This window comes from Protopterus annectens, chromosome 1.part2 (genome assembly GCF_019279795.1).
Source record: "Protopterus annectens isolate FY-2018-M chromosome 1.part2, PAN1.0, whole genome shotgun sequence".
Classification (NCBI taxonomy): domain Eukaryota; kingdom Metazoa; phylum Chordata; order Ceratodontiformes; family Protopteridae; genus Protopterus; species Protopterus annectens.
Window position 1 is genome coordinate 902432947 of NC_056727.1, and position 27712 is coordinate 902460658.

Genomic DNA, 27712 nt, shown 5'->3' on the forward strand with positions numbered 1-27712 from the left:
GTGAGGCAAGCATCATATATGTGGCCAGAGACAAGGGTTTTGGATGAAGGGGAATGGGAAGCCCTATTTGGTGGAGTGAGGATTATCTGACAGACATCACCTGTGATGCTGCCCCCCTCCCCAACAACTTATTGTAGCCTGCATTTAACATGCTTTGGCTTTCACCAGGGCATGCCCCCACTTGAAGTAGAACTACAGGCGCTCTCTCTGGGGTTGGGTGAGCTGATGTAAGCTGTTCATTCGCCTCCTCCCTGGCTATGTATTACAGTCCCTGAAATGAAAATTTAACTTGTGTTACCTACACTCTGGACTGCATTCCTGTATGCTGCAGTGCCATTACATTTGGAGAACCACTAATCCAAGTGCAGTGGTGTTGTGAGAATTGTACTAGATGTTAAAATGGACTGCAGTGTGGTGTACTTGACATTAGTTATGAGATGAGGCAACTCTAGTTACCAATGTGCATGTATATTGATATACAGGCAAGTGTCAGAATGTGTGTGATGTAACATTCACTATATTTCACACCATCAGTTGTTCATCTTCATGTTTTGTTGCTTTCATCAAGGAGGTAATCAAGTGTCAATCCTGTCACACCTCCTTCTTAAGGTAATTACTGTGATGGCCACCACTGCTGACATATGGGATGGGCAGCACTGTTTGTCATCCCCACGCTGGGCAAGTAATCACGGAGCCTGAATCCTCACCATGGACACTGGAGAGAGACGTGCACTTGGAATACGAATAGATATGTTCAGTATTTTCAGATGCAGACCTTTCTGTATCAAGTACAATTTCCCTTAAGAGCACACAGGGAACACCATACCTCTCAACTGTCCCTAATTTTGACTCAAATTTTAGCTCTGCCCCCTCTTAATCCCTTGTAAAATTGGTGACTTTTGGAAGAAGTAAGGTGAATTACACTTAATAAATAAGGGCAATAATTAGTGATACTAAGTTTTTACTTCAGAAAATGCATCATAACTCACATTCTCATATTCTGTTAATGTCTCAGGTTTATAGTACTAATATTTTAAAGGTGTCCTTGATTGTCCCTGATTTCTGTATTTGTCCCTGATTATTTTTGGATTTGTCCCTGATTTTGTTGAGATTTGTTCCTTTTTGATTGAGAGCTATTGAGAACACACTGAGCCCAGGGTCTGGATGTCTATGTCCCCTTCCAAGTCCCCAGTAAGACTCCCCACTGGTATAGCTGTAGGGTTAGGTCCTCAGCCGAGTGTCCAAGCCAGATCCTTCAGCACCCTCTCTATAAACCCTGTGCTTTGTGTCTCTGCCCCAAGTAGCTGACACGCACACTCTTTAAGATTTAATTTTTACACACACACACACACACACACACACACACACACACACACACACACACCTGGGAATGGCTGGCACAGGTTTACCCGCTCTACCAACTTTGCCCATATTGTAATCTAGTTGTCACAGCCACCAGTTAGTACTATAAGGCTCTTATCAAAGGGTCTCCAATTGTACTGTGTAATATTAATTCTAATACAAATGGTAGTAGTTCACTAAAACAGCTAGGCCTTCTGGGGTGGCTCACACAGTGTCACCAAATAAATATAAGTACTGTCAAAGGTCAGATATTCTCTACAAGAACCAGCTACAATAAAAGTTTTAAATATATCTAATAATAAATAATTAAAGAACATGAAAATGTTGAATATATATTCACAGTAAACCACAGAGTTCAAATCACAGGAAATATTGAAAAGAACAATGAAAGACAGATTCAGACTAATAAAGAAAAACAATATCTAAACTAAGCGTCACTATATTCCTGACTGATTCTAAGAGAATTTTACTGTTCCCTAATTAAGTTACTTACTTGGGAAAGGCAAGATTAAATACGTGAATAGTCTTTCTAGTCAGGCCCCAAACAGAATACTCTATATTTTGAGATTACTCCCTGTAAAATATAATATCCAATATGACTTGCAGGATGCCCTGATCTGGTCACCTGACTCTAGGTTCTCACAGTATCTCCTTTTGAAGTTTGAGACAAGCCTTTAGCAGACTGCTACAATACACATTTAGAGCTTTTATGGCAATACCTGGTGCCAGAAACATTTACAGCATTTCCCCTTTTCTTTACAAAAGCTAACAGATAATGGCTGCTCCCAGACCTACCAGCTCCGGGCCTACTCAGCACTGTGGGGTGCTGTTTAATGATTTAACAGCTCACTTACATTTCCCTTATTCTTCTTAAAATAAGTCAGCTGGTTAACCATTGCTGTGCCAGTGTCCTGTATTGAAACATATACATTTGATTCAGTTACCATAATACATGCACATTTCTCTTCATTTCAGCAGGATGCATTGTTGATATATTTTCACACAATTAACGCAAGCAGAGTTCACAAATACATTTTCAGCACAAGCATCTGTATAGATCAGGTTGATATACTAATGACATATAATTATTTATATAATTCCAGCTAGCTGTGTTGGCACAAGTCTTACATCTACTGCCCTTCTTCTCCCTGGCATGGCTGGCAGTACCTCCTATTGTCACACCCCTCCCCTTTGAAGATTCAAGCTAGTTTTTCTAATGACCCTTGAGAAATATGGCTTGAGAGAAGTAAGCCTATATGGAAATATGTTACCCCATTCCCTGTCTTGAGAGCCCATCTGCATTGGCATTCCTGACCCCACTATGGTGTTGTACTGTCATATCATATGCCTGCGATCCCACGCTCCACTGTAATAACTTGGCATTTTGCTGGCTGGCTCTGTGTAGCCATGTTAAGAGATTGTGGTCTGTAACTACAGTGAATTTCCTTCCATACAGATAAGGCTGAAGGTTCTGTAGTGCCCAAAATATGGCTAGACATTTCTTTTCTACAGCTGAATAGCATTCCTCCCTGGGTTGGAGTCTACAGCTGAGGTATACCACTGGGTGCTTTCGTCCATCTGAGGAAATCTGGCTAAGTACAACCCCCACCCCATGGTGTGAAGCATCCCCCTGCACCACAAATTCTTTGCTGTTCCCTGGGCTGGCTAACACAGGGGGTTGTCCCAAAGCTCTTTTACGCTTCTGGAATACCTGCTCATTTGCTGGGGTCCACACTACATTATCTGGCCTGTTTTTCCTTGTCATGTATGTGAGGGGAGCAGCTGTGGTACTGTAACTGGGGACAGACTTTCTATAGTACCCTGCTGTCCCTAAGAATTGCCTCACCTGTTTTTTAGTAACAGAGGCAGGCCATGCCTGAATGACTTTCACTTTGGCAGGTTCTGGCCTGATCTTACCACTCCCACTCGATGTCCCAGGTAGGTGACTTCTGCCATACCCACCTGACACTTACTGGGCTTAATGGTCAACCCTGCCCTCTGCAATCTGCCCAGCACCTCCCTGACATGCTGAAGGTGCTCTTACCATGAATGGCTGTAGATGGCAATATCATCTAGGTAAGCAAGGGCATAATCTCCTACTCCTGCTAGGATACTTTCTACCAGCCTCTGGAAAATCACTGGGGCATTTTTCATTCCTAAGGGCATATTCATCAACTCATATAAGCTGAAAGGAGTCACAAAGGCTGGCCTCTCTCTAGCGTTGGAAGTTAAGGGCATCTGCCAGTAGCCCTTGGTAAGATCAGTAGTGATCAGATACTTAGCCCCACCAGCTGGTGTAGGGCTTCATCTGTCCTAGGCATGCGGTAAGCATCTGACTCTGTGTGAATGTTGAGTGTCTTGTATTCCCAGTTCAAACATCTCCTGTATCTCCTCTCTCAATTTGTCTGACTCACTCAGGCACCCTGTAAGAGGCCTGCTTTATAGGTCTTTGGGGCCCTGTATCCACATGGCACTGCACCAGGTGGGTGCACCTTGGTTTCCAAGGGCACATGTCCCCAAACTCCTGTAACATTGCTCAGATTTATCGAACCTGGGTAGGGGATAGCCACTGGGACATTGCTACCCCTTCCACTGAGGTGTAAGTCCGAGCCTCACTGAGGAGATCAATCGCCAGATCCTCCATCAGACACCTCCTGCCATCTACTACAAATACTCAGCACAAGGGCCTCCCTGTCATGGTAAGGCTTCATCATGTTAACATGGTACAATTTTTGCCCCTGCATCCTGCTTAGCAGCTCTACTATGTAGTTAAAATCACTGACCTTCCTTACCACCTTGAAGGGTCCCTCCCAAGCTGCCTGCAGTTTATTGTGTCTGACAGGACTGAGCACCATCACCTGCTGTCTCACAGCATACTCTCTGGCTCAAGCATTCCTGTCATACCAGCCCTTTTTCTGCTGTTGGGCTCCTGCCTGGTTCTCCTGGGCCAAGCCCATGAGCTCTCTAAGCCTTGTCCTGAGGTTTAGTACATATGCCACAACAGACTTCTTGTGAGATTTGCACTCACCCTCCCACTCATCACAAATCAAACCTAGAGGTCCCTTCAACCTATGCCCATACAGCAATTTGAAAGGTGAAAAACCTGTAGATTCCTGGGGCACCTCTCTGTAAGCAAACAGATGGGGCAAAGATTTGTCCCACTCTCTTAAACTGGTCTGCAAATGCCCGCAGCATAGTCTATAGTGTAGAGTTTAACCTCTCCACAAGATCATTAGTATGGTGGTGATAGGGAGTGGTCTTTAAGTGCTTCACCCGACAGTGCTCCCACAGACAAGCCAGTAGGTCTGACATGAAGTTGGCACCTCTGTCAATATTTCTCTTGGGAAACCTACCCTGCTAAAAATCTCTAGCAAAGGATTTGCCACCTTCTCTGCCTCGATGGAGGACAGAGCCACCACTTTAGGGTGTCTAGTAGCATAATATACTACCACTAGGATATACTTCTTCCCTGTGGAACTTGGGGTACTCAGAGGCCCCACAACATCCATAGCTACCTTCTGAAATGGCTCCTCTATCACAGGCAAAGGCATCAAAGGAGCTTTGCCCTTGTCTCTGTACCCTTTTACATCCCTGGCAATTCCAGGCCAATTAAAGTTCTGCATAATACTTCTCTTGGTATGTTTTTTGCCCATATGACCTGCAAAGGGAATGCCAAGGGCTATGGCTAGAAGTGCCAGACTGTAGGCACTACCAACTGCTATATTATCTCACCTTGTAGCCCTCCCTCAGAGGTCTACTGTCTATACAGTAACCCTTTGTTCCAGTATATGGAATCCCCTTTTCCTTGAAAATCAGGCGGCTCCCTAGCTACCCCCCTCAAGTGGTGTAATGTAGGGTTTGAGAGCTGAGCCTGTCTCAGTTCTCTCTTTGTAACCCTTCCTAGCTCCCCTTCCACAGAATGTGTGGTATCCTCTAACAGCAGTGCCTCACTGTCAGCTTGGGTAGTACTACTCACCTCTGTCCTTGCAGTCACTCTGCCTAAGGGAACATTAGTACCCACCAGCAGCTGTGGCTCACCTTCAGTCTTACTGCTACAGAGTAGCTCCCTCACTGAAGAAACCACATCACCAGTCGTGGCTTCAGGTGTGCGGTCTGTTTGGGTCCCCCCAGGCTGCTAGACCCACATGCCTGTCTCCAGGCCTGACTGTGTGTCACTGCATGCACACAAGGTACTGCATTACCAAAATCATTCCCTGTCAAAACATCTGAAGGGATATACTCAAACACACCTACTTGCTTGCTTCCTTTTCCATCCTTCCAGTCAAGGTGAACCATGGCCGGAGGCATTTGGAATGGGAGCGCTACTAAAGTTGTGACTGGAGTGGACTGCCCAAGCAAGTACTGCTCCTCTTTAACCACTGCAGGCTTCACAATGGTTATGTCAGAGGCTGTCTCTCTCTCTTGGCAGTAGCCAATTTTCCATCTACCAAGAGCGGATGTAAATTCTGCTGGTAGTTTAGTACTCCTGTGGTCTCCAGACAACTTACCACTGGCATTCTGTTATTCCTACTTGCTGTCTCCCCCACCTTGCCTTCATAGACATCCATATGCTACATAGCCCCACCGGTTACATTTAAAACATTTAACCCTTGATCCTGGCCATGTACCTGAACTAGTGACTTCCCATGTTACTGCTGGACTCTGTTGGGGTGGTTTAGGCTGCCCACCATGGGTTCTCTTATATCTATGTGCAGCACTGGTCATCCCTTTCCTGTGCAGTGATGCCCTGCTTGCTAGGTATAGGTCTCCTTTTTTCTCCAACTCATCTGCAGAGTTGCATTCCCTGTATGCCAACCAGATTCTTATGTCCTCAGGCAAAGTGCTAAGGGCTTATTCCCTCAACAGAAGGTCTGCCACCTTTTCAAAAGTAGTAGTCTGACACCCACTCACCCACCTATGAAAATTTCATAAGTGCTTAGTTCAGCCATATAATCACATACACTTTCATCTGCTTTGCGTTCATGCTCACAAAACTTTTTTCTGTAAGCTTTAGGTGTTAACTTAAAACATTGTAATAAACAGTGCTTAACTTGGTCATAATCTAAACAATCAGTGTCAGACAATTTAGAAACAAGAGTTACAGCTTTACCATGGAGCAAGGGGGTGGGGAACTGTACCAGAGCCCTTGGTCAGCATCATACTGTTTGCATACTGTTTCAAATATATGAATAAAACTATCAAAGGTATCACCTTCTTGGTACTGAGGAAGAATTTTACTGACCTTTATTGCTTCTGGGGTACAGTTATTCCCTTTCACATTACCTCCATGATCCTGGCAAAGAGTCAGCATTTCCTTTCCATGTTGCCTCTGCCTCCCATTTTCTTCGCCTTCCAAACATCTCAGTCTCTCCTTTTCTTCAGCATCCAAATCCCACATTCGCTCTGCTGATTCTAATTCCAGCCGTTTGGCCTCCAGTTCAAACCTGTTTGACTCCAGATGGATTTTTAAGTCCTCTGAGAAAAGTTGAACTGTCCTGTTTCTTAGAGCTGCAAGTCCCCATCAACAGACTGGTTATCCTACTGGTTGCTGGTCTGTGCTGTAGCTGTGATTAAGACTGCAATCATTTTCCCTTTAGTCAGGTTGGCATGCCCTAGTCCTTTGGCTTGGCACATCTCAGCCAAATGGTTCCTTGTCAGCTTGCCATAATCCTCCGCTGACATCCTTGACTGCTCTCCCTGCCTAACTAAGCTAACCAAAAGGAAATAATAAAACTATTGTGATATGAATTTAAGCAGGGTGCACTGTTAATAAATTTTAACACAATTAACACAAGAAGAGCTCACAGATACATTTTCAGCACAAAGATCTGCACAGATCAGGTTGATATACTAATCACATGCAATTATTTATAAAATTTCAGCTAGCTGTGCTGGCACAAGTGTTGCATTTTCTGCCCTACTTCTCCCTGGCATGGCTGGCAGTATCTCCTATTGTCACAGTTACATCTACCCTTCCGATGCTTCATCCTTTATCTAGTCAAACTTTCCATGACTGTGACTCTTCCAGACCCTCCTAGATGCCAATTACAAATGTTATGGATGGATATGCTGCGAGCAACCCTGCTGAATTTTTTCTGTTACTTAAGGTTTGATCATTTTGTTTTGTGCGCTGTATTTGAGAGTTGTTTGAATTACATAGTCACCATTAAAATGCTATGTGACTGATTTTCTTCAGCAGGACATACTTGTAAATGTCTTATTCTGGTTAACTTGCTTAACTGTCTGCATTTCTGATGAGACAATAATTTCACTTGTGTGATATAGAATACTTTTCTGCTCATCTTTTTTCATCTTGTTGACAACTAAATTGGAACTAACTTGCTTGCTTCTGAATTAGAAAATGAATAGGCCGAGAAACTCCATGTCCATATGCCATTTCAGTTAGTAAGGTAGTCCAAACCCACACGGTATTTGAGTGTACTTTTGGCAAAAGTTGGTAGATTGGCACAGAAAGCAGACTACCAGGGCTGACATTCTCGCTAAAAAGCAATCGACGATGGACAACGCTTAGGTTTGGCATATTGACATAGATCCATTGTGACAGAGATAGACCGTGTCTTCATTTCATCATTGTTTATTGACCATATGTCAAGCAAGCCCTCAGATTATTTTTTGCACTGTAAGATGTCATGGGGAAACATTAGGAATTAAATTAATGGATTTGTTAAAATGTCCCACTATAAAGACATATTATTTTATTTTTTCTTACAGGGATGAAGAGTTTTCAGTGAGCTCAGTACTAGCTTCTGATGTCATCCATGCAAACAGAAAGGACATTCCCTGTATTTTTCGGGTGAGTAAATGCTTGGTTAAAACATGTGAACTGTTTACATAACTTTTAATATTGAATGTGTTGTAATTAATGTTTCTAATTACATATACTGCATTGAAAATATGTTACTTATAATCAGTTTATAACATTTTTTGAGTGTTCAATAGAAAAGCTGAGACTCAGTGGAAGCAGGAACAGAAAACAGATGTGGTACCACTGCTGAGGTTGGTACCTATGTTAGATTTTGCTGTTCATTGCTTCATGGGCATAATAGTCAATTTACTAGAATCCCAGCAGTAATATTTTACTAGCTATGGAAGTTGCTGGAGAGGAGCCATTGCCAAGATGGTGTAATCTTCTTAACAGTATAGCCACATTTAGGCACTGGTAATCTTTGTGGACACTCTGGGTTGCCTAACCAGACTAATCTCTTTTATTTTGCTATTTTTTAGAAGTTTGTCAAAGCAAGAAGTTTTGAAATATGTGTAGTTTACAAGTTGAATTTGTAATCAATATCTGTTTTGGGATGAAAAATCCCAATAATTAGCACCCCTTGTGCCCTCTTAAATGTAGATACATTTGTAATTCTACTGTAAAATAAATTTTGTCAGTAAACAGAAGAGGCGAACATGTTTTGTGACTGTCAAGAAACAGGCTTTATGGCCAGCTGTGTGGCATAGAGGAATAAAGCTGTGACTATACACCAGTCAGCTTGAGTTGAGTTTGTAGCTTAAATGATGACAGGTCAGGGATGGTTGGTTTGAAGTGGCTTGACAACTTGTTTACCTTTAGAGATTAACCATGGTTATCCCATTGGTGAAAAACATGATGCCCAAGGCTTGCCTGGGAGTGTGAAGTACTGCAGCCAGGAACAGCTCCTGTGGAAGTACACTGGACATCACAGCCGTGGTGCAAAGGTTCAAGACTCTCTTGCAGAAAATCCTTGAACCCACCGCAGGTGATGGCTCTGCTCTTGTGCTTGAATCTGTCTCCTGAGGAGAATAAATGGGCCAGTGGGTTTTCACCCCAGTGTAGTAAATGGCAGTAAATGGATCAGTGGGATTAAAATTGATGGGCAAAGTAGATTTACAGGCAAAAGAAGTTGCAGCAGTCTTCATGATTTCAATAAATCATCTGTGAGTCCCTAGTTCTGTTAAGCCAGATAAAGACTCACTGGTTTAGTTAACCCTGTTTTGAAGAAACTCTCCAGTGAAGCTAATGTGTACACCTGTAGCCAGCTCCAATGGCATAGTGGGAGAATGCCCTGACTGCAGACCAGATGACCCAAATTCAGGTAATGGCTATGGTGTGCTTGTTAGAGCTGACAAGGTAGGATAGATCTGCCCACCCTGCTGGGGGGATAATAAAGGAATAGCAGGATGCAAACAACCACAGTCCTATGAAGTAAGGGTGATGTGAAAGTGTATATCCTGAAGTTGGGTTTTTGGCTTATCAAACTAGTTGGTGGTAGCATTCATTAGGGAATATACAGAGAAAATGCAGTCATAAGGGGAAAGGGCATTGTGGATCCCCACAGTGACACAAGTAGTTTTTTTCCCCTTTGGTGAGGGGTTGGCGGTTAGGCCATACAAGCACCCCATTGCTGTGATGTCAATCAGGTCACAAGCACTCTTGCATGTGTGAATGATGACCCATCAGGATGTCTCTCACCCTGTGACCATACTGGGGTAATTCTGTTGTACAGGGGAATGTGTAGTCAGAGTCCTACTTGAGTGTCTTGATGGTCTTCAGGCATAGGGGGAAAAATCCCCTTTAAAAACTAATGTGTTCACTTGATTTTATTTTTGGTTTACTTGTAGTTTATCACATGGATTATGTAGTTCTTGGTAAGGACCCCATTTAGACACTGCCTGGGTTACCTAAAGACATTTGAAACAGTGATATAATTTATATGCAATGACTTGTATGTAAGTTATGTGCATATGCTTGTGTGTGTGTGTGTGTGTGTGTGTGTGTGTGTGTGTGCATACATATATAGGCATGTCCATAACTCGAACATCAGATTATCAAAAGGCAGGACATTTACAATATATAGTGAAAGCCCTCATCATTGAAAATGTAGCAATTCAACCAAACATAGACATGAAGTTACACATAAACAGCTGTGAACTGTTATAACAATCACAGAACCCATTAAGCAGTGAATAACAGCTAAAGGGAAAAAAAGTGTTTTTGCAGGTGCTTGTGCAGTAGCCTAATAAGAAAAGATGAGATTTATTTTGATTATTATTTCATTTTTTGCAATGTTTCTCACTATTTGTAAGAAGAAAGGGATAGCTTGTAGACAGGATTTACTTTGATTTATATTCTATTATTTTCCTCTGATTTTCACTGTTTGTTGTTAAAAAGGGATGTGTTTTAGACATACAAATTTTAGCCATCCCAATGGGCCTAGTTAGCTATAAATTTACGTAGACAGAGGAGAAGACAATCCAGAGCTAGCTAAACAATCCAGTGTTGGTTTGTGATTGACTGTGTAGTTGCCCGATAAAAGAACATTTAGTTCGAATATATTTTATTTTCTTTCCCATTTTTTCACTGTTTGTAGGAAGAAAGGGATACCTTGTACATAAGAAGATTCACTTTGATGTATATTTTGTTCTTTTTCCTGTAATTTTCACTTGTTAGGGATGGATTTTAGACAGGCAAATTTTAGCTACTCAAAAGGCCTAGTTAGCTACAAATTCACACAGACTTCAGAGATGACAATCCAGAGTTTATCTGAAACAGTCCTGTGTTGGCTTGTAATCTATTGACCTTTACTGCTAAAAAGAAACTACTGCACGCATTTGTACTTGATGTAAAGGAATTACAGCTTTTGTGCAGCTTTCACAACTGCTACAGACAGAGCAACGACTTTATTCTACTTAATTTAATATTTACTTACATTGTTTAATTTTCTCATAGAAGTCAATTTAAAATTTCTTCAGTGATGTGATGATTGATTTTGATTATCCTTTTCTTTTAGAATTCTTAATACATTTGCCGCTGAAAATGGATTCCTTAAATGAATACGCTATTAATGATTTGCTAAAGCACAAGTATTTTATACAGTGTACTAAATGCTATATATAGTTAAAGGTAGCACCTGATATCCCTAGTGATCTGTGTTCCTTATGTCAAAAGTTTGATGATTTACTTACCTTTATTAGTAGTAAATCTAGACTTACTGATGAGGATTGCAGTTATGTAATTGGCACAGCTTGAAGAACTGTTGCTACATATATTAATGACTTGATTGATGAAATAAATAATGTTAGGCAAAGAGCAAATAAAACACATTTAGGAAAGGAAATGTCTGTTGTCATTAAAGATCTCTCAACCCTCGTTGAACAAGAAGATACCACTGACAACTTTAGAATTCTGGATACAAGTATTCAATAATCTGAGTATTCATCGCATGTAGAAAGAAATGAGAAAAGAAGAGAGTTCACAACAAATAACAAGGAAGAAAAATAAATCGATTAATCTTTCTAAAGCCAAGAAAATTCATACTAAAAAGGACATTGTTTTTTGTTATATGACACACAGATTACAGGGAATGATACCATTTTTCTACCAGAAAACCTTCAGTCTTCAGTCATCATTTTTCCAAACGAGTATGTAGAGAAAAGAGGGAAGGCACAGATAAAAAGGAAGAACTCAATATTGACAATGGAAGAACTAAGGAACATTACTGTAAGAAAAAAAGAGAAAGATGGAAGTTGACAAAACGCCTCAAGTTATGGATATACAAAGCCAGCTGGATGACAATTGTATGCTTACAAATGTAATAAGCAATGAAAACAGTGGGATTATTAAGACTAGTAATGTCGGAGATCATTCCTTTGTTAACAGTTGGTAGGGCAGATATTGTTGAATTAGAACTTGAAGATTTTTCAGATCTGTTCAGAAAACATTCTTGTAATTGGAGATTCATTTATTAGAGGAACTGATTTGCAGAGAAGATAATGAACATTTAATAGTGTTATGCTTGCCAGGAGCAAAAACAGACTGTGAACTCCTTGGTGTTAAGAAGTACGGATCTGTTTTCATTCATATTGGTACAAATTATCTTATCCACAAGGACTCTTTGTTAGTAGGGAGCTTACAGCCCTCTTAGCATAACTTGTGCAGGTGTTAGGATGTATTTTTCACAAATCATGTATAGAAGGGAAAGTCCAGTCACTATGAATTAAAAGATGTTTTGAATAAATACCTACATGAAAAAATGTCTTGTTTTAAGAAATGGAAATGTGTAGAGTATCTGAGCCTAATTTTGGGCAAATGTGTTTAGACAGGATGTTATACAGAGAGTTTTTGCAACAGATATTTTCCAGTGTTTGACAAACACAAGGCAGGGTTTTTGCCTGGGTGAAAATTTAGCAGTTCACAGATAGCAACAGTTGATGCATCTGTGATGGTAGATGCTAGGAACATTAATATTTTTTTTAATTGGAAAATTTGCTTGCTATGTTCCCACAAGATTGATGATGTTACTGTTTGTGAACCATGGTTAAAGAACAATGACTGGAAAGCAGTTCTGGCAAGGTATTCATGTTTTCCTGTAATAGACATCCTAACAAAAAGCAGGTGGATGCGTTATGATATGGATTAAAGATTGTTATGGGACTTGTGATTATTACATATTCAAAACTAACACCAATACTGTAGGTTGTGAAAGACAACCCTGGGACAACTAACAATTGTCGGAGTGTATAGACCACCAAAGTCAAGTGCTGAATTCATACATTTCTTGCATGAAACACAGGAGGAAAGAATAATGTTGTCTAAATCATTTTGTCTTAACAGACTGGAATAATCTTGATTCAACAACATTAGTAATGAAATTATTTACAACATATCTTCAGGAGCAACAGTTGTGTCAGATTGTAAAAAAACCTACCAGGAAGTAGGACATACTAGATATTGTTTGTGTTTCTAAAAATATGACTGTTACCATGTCAAGTTTTACCACCATTGATGTGCACTGATAATGGGGTTATAAAGGTTAATTTCTTTCTAGTTAATTCTTCCAAAATGAAATTTAAACTAATGCAGAGATGATTAATGACAGATTATATGGAAGCAAAACAATCACTATGTAAAAGTAATTGGAATGATGTGGCCGGTGGAAAAACTACAGAAGGAATGCGGAAAGTTTTGAAAGAGAAATTGCTTGAAGTCAGGATCTAGGCACACAACTTCAGGAGGATATATTTCCATAAGAACAAGATACTTGATTAAGACGAGATACAAAAAATGCAAGAAATGGAAAAGAAGTAGAACTTTGAATTTGAAAACTGAAGTAAACAAACTGGACGTACAGATTAAACATAGTGTGAGACAAGATCAAGAAAATTTTGAAGAAAATTTATCTAAAGATATTGAGCATAATAGGAACAATGTGGTAAGTGTATAGACATACACATTGATAAACTGTGTGTAGATTCTAAAATTTATTCTCAGATCATTTTTTTTTCTCCAAAAGGGGGGGTGATAAATCATCCTGGTGACATCCAGGTTACCTCAAATACTGAAATCAAATTAGATTATATTGAAAAAGAACTACACAAACTGAATCCAAACAAATCACATGGAGGAGACAGAATTAGTAATAATGACCTAAGAACACTTGGACATGAACTTAGAGTACCATTGTATCTGTTATTTACTAGGCCATATAAATATGTGGATATTTCTCAAGACTGGAGACATGCAGGCTTCCAAGATGGCTGCACACTGAGTAACAGCTTAATTGTGCCTCTCACAGCCTGAAAACAGAAACTTAGCAGAGAAAGCCAGTGGACATAGATTTCAGGGTAAATTTCACTCACTGACTAGTAAGTGCACTGCATAAATGCCAGGAAAAAAGAAAATTAAAGGACCTGAAGGAAAATCAGCTACAAATGTTGAGGAAAAAAAAAGACTGGGAAAAGTACTGCATTTCAGAAAGAAGCAGATTAAGGTCCAGACATAACTTCCAGTAACCTAGAGGGAAGTTTAAAGCAGCTGCACACAGACCTGGTTAAAATAAATGAAACACTGCTGGAGTATAGCAATACAAACAATAAAAAGATGGAAAAATGGAAGAAACTTTGAACAGATATTCAGTAAGGTGACAGAACTGCAAAACTCAGAGGCTGAAATGGAGAAAAGGCTGGCTGAATGTGAGACTGTGCAAGAAGAGATGTTTCAAAAAATAAGAGAATTAGAGGACAGAGTACATAGGGGAAACCTTAGATTTTCTTCTGTACCATAGAAGCTGGAAGGAACAGACTGTATTAATTTCATGAAAGTACAAATAAGCAGCTGGGCTGGTATTCCACAACAAGAATTATTAATTGAAAGGGCACATGGTGTGTATGCTTCAAACCTGGATATGAGAAAACAACCCAGACCTTTAATAATAAAAATGCAATCTTGCCAGCAAAAGGAGTTGATTTTGACAAAACTATGGCAGAAGGACAAAGGTACTAAAAGTGGGAGACAGAGTGTTTGTGGAGAATAACTATTCATTACACACCATGCAGAAGAGGAATACACTTATTCCATTATAAAGGGCATGCTGAGAAGCAGATGTGAGATTCAAACAGTTGTACCCAGCTACCATAAAATATTTTCCGTGTAGGAACCAAAACATTTTTTGATGAAGTACACGCTAAGGAAGAAATACAAAAGTGTGTTCAACAAAAAGTGAGCCATGACACAGAAGGAGATTCTGCGTCTTGTTCTTCTGGTAATAAAGACCACAGAGAGACTGTACCAGTCAAACTTTTCACAGTATTTCAATTGAAAATGATTGAGAGAGAGAAAAAAAGCACAAAAGTTGAGTAGAAGAATCAAGAGTGCACTGGAGATGAAGCAGAGACATAGTTTGGGAGATGGAGATGAACAGGAGTAGAACAAAAGAATCTGGAAATATTGGACTTTCTTGGACTTTGTAGGGGACTCTAAAGCATATGCCATACTTCATGTCATTAACGTTTGGAGACTAAAATCAGTAACCTAGAAATTGACAAATGTGGGATTACAGAACAATAATTATATTTGTGAAACAGGACAGAGCAAGAAAATCTGGAAATAATGGATTTGTTTGGACTTTGTTAAACTTGTTAGGGACTCTAAAGTATTTGCCCTACTTCATGTCACTAATGTTTCAAAAATACTCAGGAGAGAGGATGAGGAGGGAAAGAGTTAACTGTAAGTAAAACAATTTTTTTCTTAGCAGTATTAATTAAGTGGTACGTGATTTTCTCTGCATGTTATAATGTAAAGTTTTTTCAGTTATTTTTAAGTGTAATGGAGATACTAATGTAAATGGGTGCTTCTGTTTATTCTTTTTGTTTCTTTCTCCGTTTTTCTGTCTTTCTCCTTGTTTAGTTTTAAGAAATGTAGGCACTGCAATATCAAAAAAGGTTAAAAGAGCATGAGCAAAGAAAAATGAGTGATGTGATGTTCTATGTCGCCGTCCATTCTTACAGATGGGTTTGGAGCCGATCCTCTGCTCCGAGTTAGCCAACTACAAGCCTCAAGGTCTGCAGACAGCTCAAGGCCAAGTCCCTATCCCATGATGCACCTTGAGTTGCCTCAGATCTAGTTTGGCGCTGCAACAGATCGGAGGTTTCCTCACAGCTCGGGCCAGTATAAAAAATATTTCTAAAAAAAAAAAAAAGTTATCTTTTCAACTTGTTTAACCTTTAATAGCTTGTTAACATTTAATAGCTTGTTAACTAGCTTTTGGTCATCATTTTTATAGGCCTTTAGTATCTCCCTTCCCTTTCTTTGGTATGGATTTATTTATATATATATATATATATATATATATATATATATATATATATATATATATGTGTTTTTTTAGCTTAGAAGTGTGTTTTAGAAACTTTTATAGCCTTTAGAGTGTGTTTATACATTTATAGTTAGCTCATATTTAACTATATAGAGCCCATCCATTTCTTTTTTTTAAGGGCTACTTACTATTTTGAATATTAGAAAAGTGTGTTTATACATTTATAGTTAGCTCATATTTAACTATTTATAGCCCATTTGTTTTTTTAAGGGCTACTTACTATTGGAATAGTATAGTGTTGTTTCAATTGATAAACGTGTGTGTGTGTGTGTGTGTGTGTGTGTGTGTGTGTGTGTGTCTGTGTGTCTGTGAGTTCCTTTTGATAATACAAGTTTGCTTGTGTGCATTTAAATATTTTTCATGGCTGACCAGGATAAGGAGAAACAACCCAAGGCTGGGTTTAAAAAATGTCCAAAATGTGGACAAAAGATGTCTATGACTGATGGTCATGTTAATTGTGTTTATTGTTTGGGGGCTTTGCACTTGCAAGAGAGTTGCTCCATCTGCCATTCCCTTAGTAGCCGTGTACATCATGAAAGGAAAAGAAAGTTAATCGACAGAGAACTGTTAAAATCTACCTTTCAAAAAGCTTTGGGTGACCATGATAAAACTAGTCAGTCTCCCAAATCTTCCAAGTCCTCTAAGGCTTCATCATCGGACTCGACAAAATCAAAAAAGTCTTCAATGTCTGCTCCACAGCCTTCGGAGCCGAGCATCTTGTCTTTTCAGAGCCAATCCCCAGTCCTGGAACCAGTCTCCGCAGTACTGAAGACACCAGTCCTTCAGTCGGTACCACCCTCTATCCATTCATCTTGGTCCTCGATCAGCCTATCCGATTTCGATGTGGATCGTGTGGTGCAGAAGTTGTTACAGGCACTGGAGTTTGCAAACGTTTTAGCGGTTCCGACCCAAGAGGTTTTGGAACCGAAAATTGTTCTTCCATCTTCTTCTTTTCCTCCTCTGAGCCATACCGGTCCATCAGAGCTGGAGGAGTTGGACCTTATGATTGTGGAGCCTTCAGAGTTGATGCCTACTCCAGTGCCATCGGTTCCGTTCACTCAAATTTCCCCTAGGAGCCAACACTCGCCAGTCGGGTCCGGGGAGGATAGTTGGACTGACCTGTCGGTTCCGACTTTGCCTCTCGGGGCCTCGGCTCAGATGAGTTCGGCTCCTACCTCTGAATCGGAGCCCACTGTTCCAGTGCTGAGGGAATCGTCTGTTTCTTCAGATCCAGCAGTTCCTTCTTACTGGAGCAGAGGTGCTTTTGAGGCCATGAGGAGAGTAATGTCCCCCAGGACATCCACAACTTCGGGACTAACTACCTCTTCCCCTAAAGCACCTGTGTTCACTTCTGCCTCAAAGATCCCTTTGAAGCGTAGAGACCCTGAACCTCAGGAAGCCCTACTGGGTGGCCCCTGCTCTTCCGAGACCTCACCAGAAGTTCCCACTGATGAGGTTCCCAGGAAGAGAATTTGCAAGAGGAAGCATCTAGACTCCCTGCAGGAGTCTCTCACATCTGACACTGACTTAGATGAATCAGAAGGGTCCCCAAGGTCCCCCTCTGAAGATATCTCATTTGCAGATATATTGGAAATCCTTAAGCAGAGGAGTGGCTGAAAGTCCACCAACCCTACTGAAGATGAGTCGGTTCTCTTGAAAGCTTTTGGGTCTCAACCCTCCACCTCTTGGGTGTCTTCGCCCTTCGATGAGCTTATGGAGCTGGTCTCATGAAGGGCGTGGGAGTCTCCAGACACCATGGAACCTGTCCCTAGGAGGTCCAATAAATTTATCTCTGCCCCTCCTGATAAGACCTTTCTCACTAAGGGAGTGCCTGTTGATGCCATGGTGGTGGTGGCAGCCACCAAAAAGGAGATGTCAGAAACGTCTTCCTCTATCTGTCCTCCTAACAGAGAGTCCAAGATCATGGATAGGTATGGGAAGTGTATGTATAGTTCAGCGACTTTTGCCATACGTTCACTGAACTACCTTGCACATTTCACAAGACTGCAAAGAGACTTCCTAAAAGAGCTTGGGGATACTCTTTAGGGTACATTAGCTGAAGAAGCTTCAGACAAGGTTGCCTCCCAGCTTGCTACCCTTAATTCTGTAGTGAACTTGTCTATGCGTCTGATCTCATATGTAGCCGATGGAATGAATAGGGCAGCGGGTACAGGAATTGCTCTAAGGAGACACTCCTGGATGCGCTTATGTTCCTTTGCGGAGCCCTTTAAGTCATCCTTTGTCAACACCCCTTTTGGTGGCTCATCTCTTTTTGAGCTCAAAGTTAAGGAAACTTTGACCAGGTGTGAGCAGGAAGGAAAGACTCTGTCTGCCATCAGAGTCTGTTTTTCTACCCCTACTAGACCCTACCCCAAGGGTCAAAAGGGAGGAATGATGTGGTTCTGAAAAGCCCAAGGAGCCTTTTTGGACACGTGGTGAATCCCCTCCAGGGGCAGAGGAGGGGGCAATAATGGAAGACGCCGCCCTCATGGCAGAGGGGGTCTGCAAAACCAGGGCGACAGAGACCAGTTCTTTGGGAAGACCTACCAGCACTCCTGAAAGGAGGCCTGACTGTCCAACTCTGGAGGCAGTCGGGGGTCGCTAATTTTTGTATCCAGACACCTGGCTAAAAATAACAAACAACAACTGGATACAAAGCATAGTTTCCAGAGGGATATTTTATTCCCTTCAACACCCCCCCCCCCCCCCCCGCTGACAAAAATAAATCCTGGACGTTCCACCCAGTTACAGGGAACAAGCAACAGTAGATGTCCAAACGTTGCTAAGAAAAAGTCATCCAACTAGTCCCTGCAGACCAGATAGGATCTGGAACTTAGTCAAGATTATTTTTAGTTCCAAAAAAAGACAGGGGACTGGAAACCTATTTTGGACCTCAGCAGACTGAACATATCTGTCAAGAAGGAGAAGTTCTGGATGGTCATGCTTCAGTCGATACTTCCCTTCTTAGGGAAAGACAATTGGATGTGCTCGATAGATCTCCAGGATGCGTACTACCACATAAAAATGGCCAGACCATCCAGGGATCATCTGCGCTTCCGGCTGGGAGCCAGTCATTACCAGTTTCGAGCCCTGCCCTGTGGTCTCACTACAGCCCCCAGAGTGTTCACCAAATGTATGGCAGTGGTCACGGCTCATCTTAGGCATTTGGGATTCAAGGTGTTTCTGTGCTTAGACGATTGGCTCCTCACCGCCACCACCAGGCATCAGCTAATACAAGCCAGGGACACCATACTTACTCTTTGCAGTCAACTGGGCATTACCATAAACTCATCTTCCTTGTCGCCATCGCAACATATCATTTTTATCGGAGCAGAACTGGACACCACCACCACCACTTTAAAACTTCCATCAGAAAGGATATCAGTACTTCGTCAGCAAATTCAGAATGTCATATCCAGAGACAAGGTGCCAGCCTCAGAAGTGCTAAAATTGTTGGGGATGATGGCAGCTGCAATAATAGCGATCCCATTGGGTCGTGTGCACATGCAGATTCTGCAATGGCTGCTGTTCACGCAATGGTCTTATCAGGAGCTCCCAATGTCTCATCTCATTATGTTAATAAACACATGCAAAAAGGATCTTCAGTGGTGGTTGACCTCTCTTCAAGTAACGATAGGTCATCCTTTTATCTTACCCTCACCATCTGCCACAGTGACCACGGACGCTTCCCTCATCGGGTGGGGGGGCATTTTCAGGGAAGAACAGGCCAAGGCACGTGGACGGAACAAGAGACACATCTTTATATCAATATCCTGGAGATGAGAGCGGTACTCTTGGTGTTGCAGTACTTTCAGGGCTTTCTCCCTCTGGGGACAATTGCGATTCAGATGGGCATGTCAGTGGTCTGGTACTTGAACAAACAAGGAGGACCCAGGCCCTATCCCCTTTGTCGAGGGGCCCTAAGAGTATGGCAGTGGGCTACATCCACCCAGCACTTTCTGATAGAAGCACACATCCCGGGGAAATCCAATAAGATTGCAGACAAACTGAGCAGGGCAATTTTGTTGCCTCATGAGTAGTCCCTCAAAAAAGAAATAGCGGAAAGAATATTCCGCAGATGGGGCCAGCCTTCCTGCGATCTTTTTACATCCCCCATGAACATAAAATGCAGAAGCTACTTTGCCCTGATTCCCCCTCAGGGAGATTTCCCAAGGGACGCACTCATACACAGTTGGCCTCCGGGTCTCCTCTATGCATTCCCACCAATTCCCTTGATACCCAAAGTATTACAGAAAGCAAAAGCCCTGGGAAGGACCATCATTCTAATGGCCCCTCATTGGCCTCGTCAGATTTAGTTCCCCTTCCTTCGACCTCACCTGTTGGAAGAGCCTTGGATTCAGGACCCACTTCCGGACCTTCAGACGCATTCGTTGGGGGTTCTTCATCCCTCCCTTCAGTCCCTAGAATTGACAGCTTGGCTGCTCCAATTCCCAGCATAGCCAGGTTCCATAACCTCTCAAACGAAATGCAACATATTTTAATATCTTCTCATAAATCCTCTAATAGGAAGTTGTACCTTAGCAAATTTTTCCATATGGTCTTCTCAGAAAAAACATTGACCCTTACTAAGCCTCTGTTACCTCTATATTAGAATTTTTGACTATGCTATTCAACAAAGGAGCGGTGGCAGCTACAATTCATGTACAGCTTGCCACCATTTCTAATTTTCATCTTGGTATTGAAGGATTTAACATAATGTCACACAAGCTATCCAAAGCCTTTCTCAAAGGAACTTTCCACCTTAGACCACCAGTTAAATCCCCTTATACCCCCTGGAACCTACATTTTATGCTCTGATGCATTATTCTCCCACTTTTTGAGCCAGCTTCTTCATATGATTTGAAATTTTTGTCTTAGAAGACTATCTTTTTAGTAGCCATCACGTCTGCCCAAAGAGTGGCAGAACTACAAGCCTTGTCCATAAAACCTCCGTGTTTGGTTTTTCATGCTGATATAGTTTCATTGCGAACAAATCCTTCATTATTACCTAAAGTTTGTACTGAAGCTAACCTTAACCAAATTATAGATTTACCAGTGTTTTTCCCTAAACACACTAACAATTTAGAGTATATGCTGCACAAGCTTGATGTTCACAGACAGCTCAGATTTTACCTGGATAGAACCAAAGAATTCAGAAGATCAGAACAACTTTTTGTTTCCTTTTCAGATTCTCGGAAAGGTGTGCCTGTGGCAAAAATAACCCAAAGTCTATTTTCTTTTGAGAGAAACTTAAATCTATAAAGTAGCATTTCATTTCCTCTCCTGAGTCTGTAACTAACCCGTGCTTTAATTCTATATCCTTTTAAGAATTTCAGGGTAAAATTAGATAATGTCTACACTTGCCTTGATTTTATAGTATAAAGTAGAGTGACTGTGCAAAGTAGCATACCTTTTCTTAAGGTTCACTGAGTAGTTTCTATTCCTCTTGCACTTCACAGTGAGTGTCTGCAGAGTTCATTTAACCGTTGGCTAGCCTTCTCCTTCCCTGTAGTCTTTACCCCTCCCTCCTCCAGCTCTTGTTCTGTAGTGGATAGCCTGAGGTAATTTAAACCCAGGGTGCCATTTTTTTTGTTTCAAATCCCACAGCAGCTGTTTGACTCCCCTGGTGTGTAATCATTCTCCTGTAAGTTTTTGCATTCAAGATGTTCTTCGTGTTTCACTGTTGCAGTCATTACATTTGGATAATCTGCTGGCAGGTTGCCCTCAGTCGGCCTGAATAACAAAGTCTTGGGTCCTGTGACGGTTGTTGTCTCCTCTTCCATAACGTCAGGTCATCAGGGGTATAAAACATGCAGCCAATGCCATTTTATTCAGTCTTTCTTGCCGCGCGGTGCCCAAAGCAGAAGCAGTTCGCAAGTGCCGGTCGACTCCTGAAATTGTCGTATTCGAGTTTCAGAACCGAAGTCTTCAAACTAAAGCTAAGTACCACGTTGGGGAAACTTTTTCTTGCTCCTTACCGATGTCAGTAAAAGTTAATAATTTCTTTACTTGTGGGAAGCAAATACCTTATAAGGATTTTCATTTGTACTGTATTCCTTGCCTAGGCCCTGATCACAACGTGCTAAATTTAACCAATGCACTATTAAGCGTCTGTACATTTTCGCTTCTAAATATTTTGGTTCAAGATTTAATTATCCTGAAATGTCGGCTAGCAACCCGACTACCGGAGTTCATAAAAAAATGCAAAGAAAAAGACAGAGACAGACTGTCGAGGTCCAAAACAGACGACGAAGCTTCTCCTAAGCCAGTCGCCAGTTCGCCGGTACTCAGTGAGGTGCATTCGCAGCCCCTGATACCCGCTACTTTTGAGTCGCAGGCCTCTACCGAGATTCATTCGGAGTCCGGGATGCCGCGAGATTCTCAGAGTATTGAACTCGTGGTTGTCTCTCCCTTAGATGGGTCTGGAGCCGCTGAGCAGGCATCGGCTTCTGCGGGTGTTTTCAGGCCTCAACATTTTTATATTAAACCGACCCCAGCAACAAAAACAAGGTCAAAAACAATTTCTATGTCTAAAAAACCGACGCATGAGCCACGTGCTCAGGCCCCTATGCCTAAAAAACAGATGATAAAATGGCTGAGGATTTAATTACCTTGATCAGGGGTTCCCAACCCCCCCCCCCCTTGCTAAGAGGCCTAGGCAAGGCACTGATTATGAATCTTCAGATCAGGTTTCCATTCTTTCTGATTCCTCTTCTGATCAGGAATTTTCTATTCCACCTAATGAGGATTCTGATGCAGAGGAATCTATCCCATCTGCATCTCCTCCTGAGGATTATTCTTTTGGAGAGACTTTGCATACTTTAAGGGAACATTTTCACTGGGAAAGTCAGGATTTCTCTGAATCAAAAAAGAGGCTTAGGGACTTCCTTCTTCTTCCTCAGCATAGGCCTTTGGCAATACCTCCTGTATTAGACATTGTTGATGTGTTCTCGGAATCAAGCATGGCTCCTGATTCCCTGCCTCCGGTTCCTAGTAAGCCAGACAGATATTACAGGGTTCCTGACTCCCACAAATTTTTTTTCAAAAATCCTGCTGCTGATCCTGAGACGATTTCTCAGGGTCCCAAGGGTGTAAAGGCCTCTACAGCCAAAAATCCTACCCCTTCTGATAGAGATTCCAGGGCACTGGATAGATGGGGTAAGAAGGTTTATATGTCTGCAACCTTGGCAATCAGGGCTTTAAACTGCCAGTTTCATATGCTTAAATATCAACAGCATGTTATGGGCTTATTGAAACAGAAAATGTTGATTTCTGATTGTGCGGAAAATAAAGAGTTACAGGAATTATTGCATTCAGCCGAACAGGTTGGAAAGCATACTTTGCAGTATGGTTTTGATTCCTTGGAGGATTCTTGTAGGGCCGCCGTTACTGGATCTGTGATTAGAAGGCATGCCTGGCTCAAGGAGCAAAATCTGCCTGATCATGTTAAAGCTAAATTGTTGGATGCACCTTTGCAGCATGATACTCTGTTTGGTAATAAGGCAGAAGAGGTTTTAAAGAAAATGGAAGACAAAGCTAAATCTATGCAAACTGTAAAAGATTTCTTGCAAGTGCAGCAACCCAGGTTCAGTAGGCACTGGCCTACTAAAAATTGGTCTTTTCCTGTGTCCAACAGAGCCACTTAGGGCAAATCCTGGTGCTCAAAAGGCTCCAGATACCAATCACAGGGTTCTTACAGATCAAAGCAATGGGGTGCCTCCACCCCCAAATCCGGAGGAAACAAAGCACAACCCTACAGTAAGCAGTCTCAATGACTTTCCTCTACCAGCACCAAGCACTTATATTTTGGCAGCCCCCTTTGGGGGAAAACTAGCACTTCATGCTCAAAATTGTCAATTAATTACCCAGGACAAGTGGGTACTAAACATAGTATCCCAGGGATACAGATTTAATTTCCATACTTTGCCAATTCCAAACGGATGGCTGGATCTGCCACAAAACCAGTGGGCAGAGGTCCAGAAACAAGTCATGTCCCTCATGGATATGGGGGCTATTCAACCGGTACCAGAAAAGGAAAAAGGACAAGGTTTTTACTCAAGACTTTTCCTGGTACCCAGAAAAGACAATTCTTGGCATCCAATACTGGACTTATCGATTGTGAACACGTTCGTGGACATTCCAAAATTCAAAATGCTGACTTTACAACAGCTACTGCCTATGCTAGGCAGGAATGCTTGGGTAGTAACTCTAGACTTAAAAAAGGCATACCTCCATATCCCAATAAGGGATTCATGCAGAAGATACCTCTGCTTCAAAGCAGGTTTTTTGCATTACCAATTCTCTGCACTGCCCTTTGGCTTATCTACTGTGCCCAGGGTCTTTACAAAGTGCCTGGCACCAGTTATTGCATTCTGCAGACAAAGAAGCATTCAAATTTATCCTTATCTGGACGACTGTCTCATTCAAGCAGAGGACAAGGACACTCTTCTTCAACATCTGGCGTTTGTAAAAAGGCTTCTAGCATGCCTAGGGAACACTCTAAACAGAAAGAAATCACAACTGGTACCCTCTCAAATAATTACATTCCTGGGTGCAAGCTTGAATACAACTGCCCAGATGGCTTACCTCATGCCAGACAAACATACTTCAAACAAATGGCAACAAAAACCCAGTTATCTGCAAGGCAAATTCTGCAGGCTTTGGGGTTCATGGCATCCTGCATTCTACTAATTCCATATGCGAGACTGCATATGAGGAAACTTCAGTGGTACCTAAAAAGTTTATGGAGTCAGCATTGTCACAGCCTGGAAACAATGATTCCTCTCATTCCCTGCCTACAACAGGAGTTTCTTTGGTGGGTAGAGACATGTCACCAAAACAAGGGACTGTCATTCACTCTACCCCGTGCCACCCAAACCCTAACTACAAACGCATCAGATTATGCTTGGAGGGCCCACCTGGCAGGGGGATGCATTCAGGGCAAATGTAGCCCAAACCAAATGCATCTGCATATCAACCAGAAAGAGATGCTAGCGGTTCAAAATGCTCTGACAGCCTGCAAGGACTTACTCCATCCAGGACAACTGCTGATAAAGATGGACAACACCACAGTTATGTGGTACATAAACAAGCAGGGGGGTACACATTCCTACCCCCTTTGCAGACTAGCCATGGCTTTGTGGAACACAGCCTTAACTTACCAAATACATCTACAAGCTCAATTCCTGCCAGGAAAGCAAAATACTCTGGCAGACGACCTAAGCAGAAATCTTATGGACCCGCACGAATGGAAACTGGATCCACAAATCTTCAGCATGTTAACACAGAAATGGGGGAGCCCAGACATAGATCTATTTGCCTGTCCCCAAAATGATCAGTTGGACAAATTTTGCACAAGAACTCACCACAAAAAAGCATGGAAAGTGGATGCTCTATCCTTCAGCTGGAAAAACATATCAGTCTATGCCTTTCCCCCTCTGCCTCTGCTTTCCAAGGTCTTACTAAAAGCCAGACAGGAAAAACCAAAAATGATCCTAATTGCTCCAGACTGGCCTCGTCAGCACTGGTACCCACTTCTAAGGAATATGTCTCACCTTCCTCCACGGTGCTTGCCTCAAATACCTCATCTACTGTCTCAGCAGAACTATCAAATTCTGCACACTCAGCTCCAAACGCTGAATCTTGCAACATGGCTAATCAACTAATTATTCAAACAACACCTCTCAGTAAATCTGTGATGGATGTCATTTTGGAAGCCAGAAGGCCTAGTACTAGAAAATCTTATGTTGATAAATGGAAGAGATTCTGTGCTTGGAACCAAGCACAAGGAATAGACACAGAAAAGCCCAATATTCCTCAGATTTTACAATATTTGATTGAGATGCTTGACAAGGGCCTATCTTTTTCTTCAATAAAAATCCATTCTTCCGCCATCTCGGCTCATTACAACACAGAGCCTCCCTTCTTTTCTCATCCACTGCTTAAACAGTATCTTAGAGGGGCCAAAAATTTAAGGCCTCCCAGAAGAGCACCAACTCCTGCATGGGACCTCAATTTTGTGCTGGATCACCCTGCCTCCTTTTGAACCAGCAGCTACTGCGGATATAAAATTTCCATCTTGGAAAACAGTTTTTCTTTTGGCAGTCACTTCAGCAAGAAGGGTTTCAGAACTACAGGCTCTCATGGCAGTGGAGCCTTTTATTATATTTTACTCGGACAGGGTGTCCCTCAGGACCAATCCTTCTTTTATGCCTAAAGTGGTATCCAGTGTGGCTCTTAACCAGACCATTCACCTGCCAACATTTTACCCAAATCCGCAGAACAAGGGGGAATGGATTCTGCATTCATTAGATGTACACAGACAACTAAGATTCTACTTAAATAGGACCAAATCTCTAAGAAAGTCTGAGCAACTACTGGTAGCATTTGCTGCAGGATCAGAGGGGAAGGCTATATCAAAGCAGACTGTTTCTAAATGGATGAGCCACTGCATTCGTTTCTGTTATTTACACCATGGTAAACCTGTGCCCAAAGGGATCAGAACACATTCCACCAGTGCTGCCTCTACTTCAGCAGTTTTTCTCAGAGGGGTCCCAACCAAAGACATCCTAGAAGCTGCTACTTGGAGCTCTGTTCATACCTTCACAAAGCATTATCATTTATCTCTCTTCTCCAAATCCAGGGCAAGCTTTGCCACTGCAGTCCTGCAGGGCCTTATAGCCACTCCTAATGCTGTATAGTTCCATCCTCCCATCCATAGCTTTGGGATTCTACCCAAATGTAATGACTGCAACAATGAAACATGATGAACATAGTACAGTTGTGTACACTTACCATAAATGTAGATGTTCGAGTGTATTCACTGTTGCAGTCCAGGTTACCCACCCGCCATCCCCCTTTTCTGTACCTTTTCTTTCCTTCACTATACTCAAAAGCCTTTGTGGTGTATTTGTTTTTAGTTGAAGGTAAAGTTTATGTTTTTAAAAGTGCATTGATATAATTTCTATACCTTTTGTTTCCTTCATTATACTCAAAAGCCTTTGGGGTGCATTTGCTTTTTAGTTGAAGGTAAAGTTTGTTTTTTTAAAAGTGCATTTATATATTTACTATTTATTTATATATATATTTTTGCTCCCCATTTGGGGGGCACCTGACATCTGGGGCAAGAAAAACTGAATAAAATGGCGTCGGCTGCATGTTTTATACCCCTGTCGACCTGACGTCATGGAAGAGGAGACAGCAACCGACGCAGGACCCAAGACTTTGTTATTCAAGCCGACTGAGGGCAACCTGCCAGCAGATTACCCAAATGTAATGACTGCAACAGTGAATACACTCGAACATCTACATTTATGGTAAGTGTACACAACTGTACTGTATGCTGTACATTGTGGTTTAATACCTAATTCTTTAGTACAACAGCTTATACTATCTGTTTCTGTTATTTTTTAACACTGCAGGATGCCTTTAGATAATTCTGCTTAATGAACTGCTGTCACATATGCACCTAGTTATGTTCTGTTTTCCTTGTTTACTGTTACAGAGCCAGAAGGGCTATTTGACATGTTACATTTAACTGCTCTAACTGCATTGACTAGTGTTTAAATATGTTTTAAGTGTATCTTGCTTAATGTAGTAGGGAACTGCTTTATGTATTATTTACATTTTATTTTTGTATGTTGCCATAAGAAAAGATTTTGTTATCAGGTGGAATAACCATTACCATTACCTGATGTTTTTGTTAT

The 27712-nt window shown here is 41.7% G+C and overlaps 1 protein-coding gene across 2 annotated transcripts in view; it reads left to right on the forward strand.

Annotated features, from left to right (window-relative positions):
* Positions 1–27712, forward strand: part of CDC42BPA (CDC42 binding protein kinase alpha) — a 3351611-nt gene that overhangs the window by 2850472 nt on the left and 473427 nt on the right. For both annotated transcript variants that reach the window (XM_044059574.1, XM_044059584.1), the window contains exon 28: positions 8095–8176. In XM_044059574.1, coding sequence (XP_043915509.1) covers positions 8095–8176 — 82 coding nt within the window. The remainder of the gene's footprint in view (positions 1–8094; positions 8177–27712) is intronic.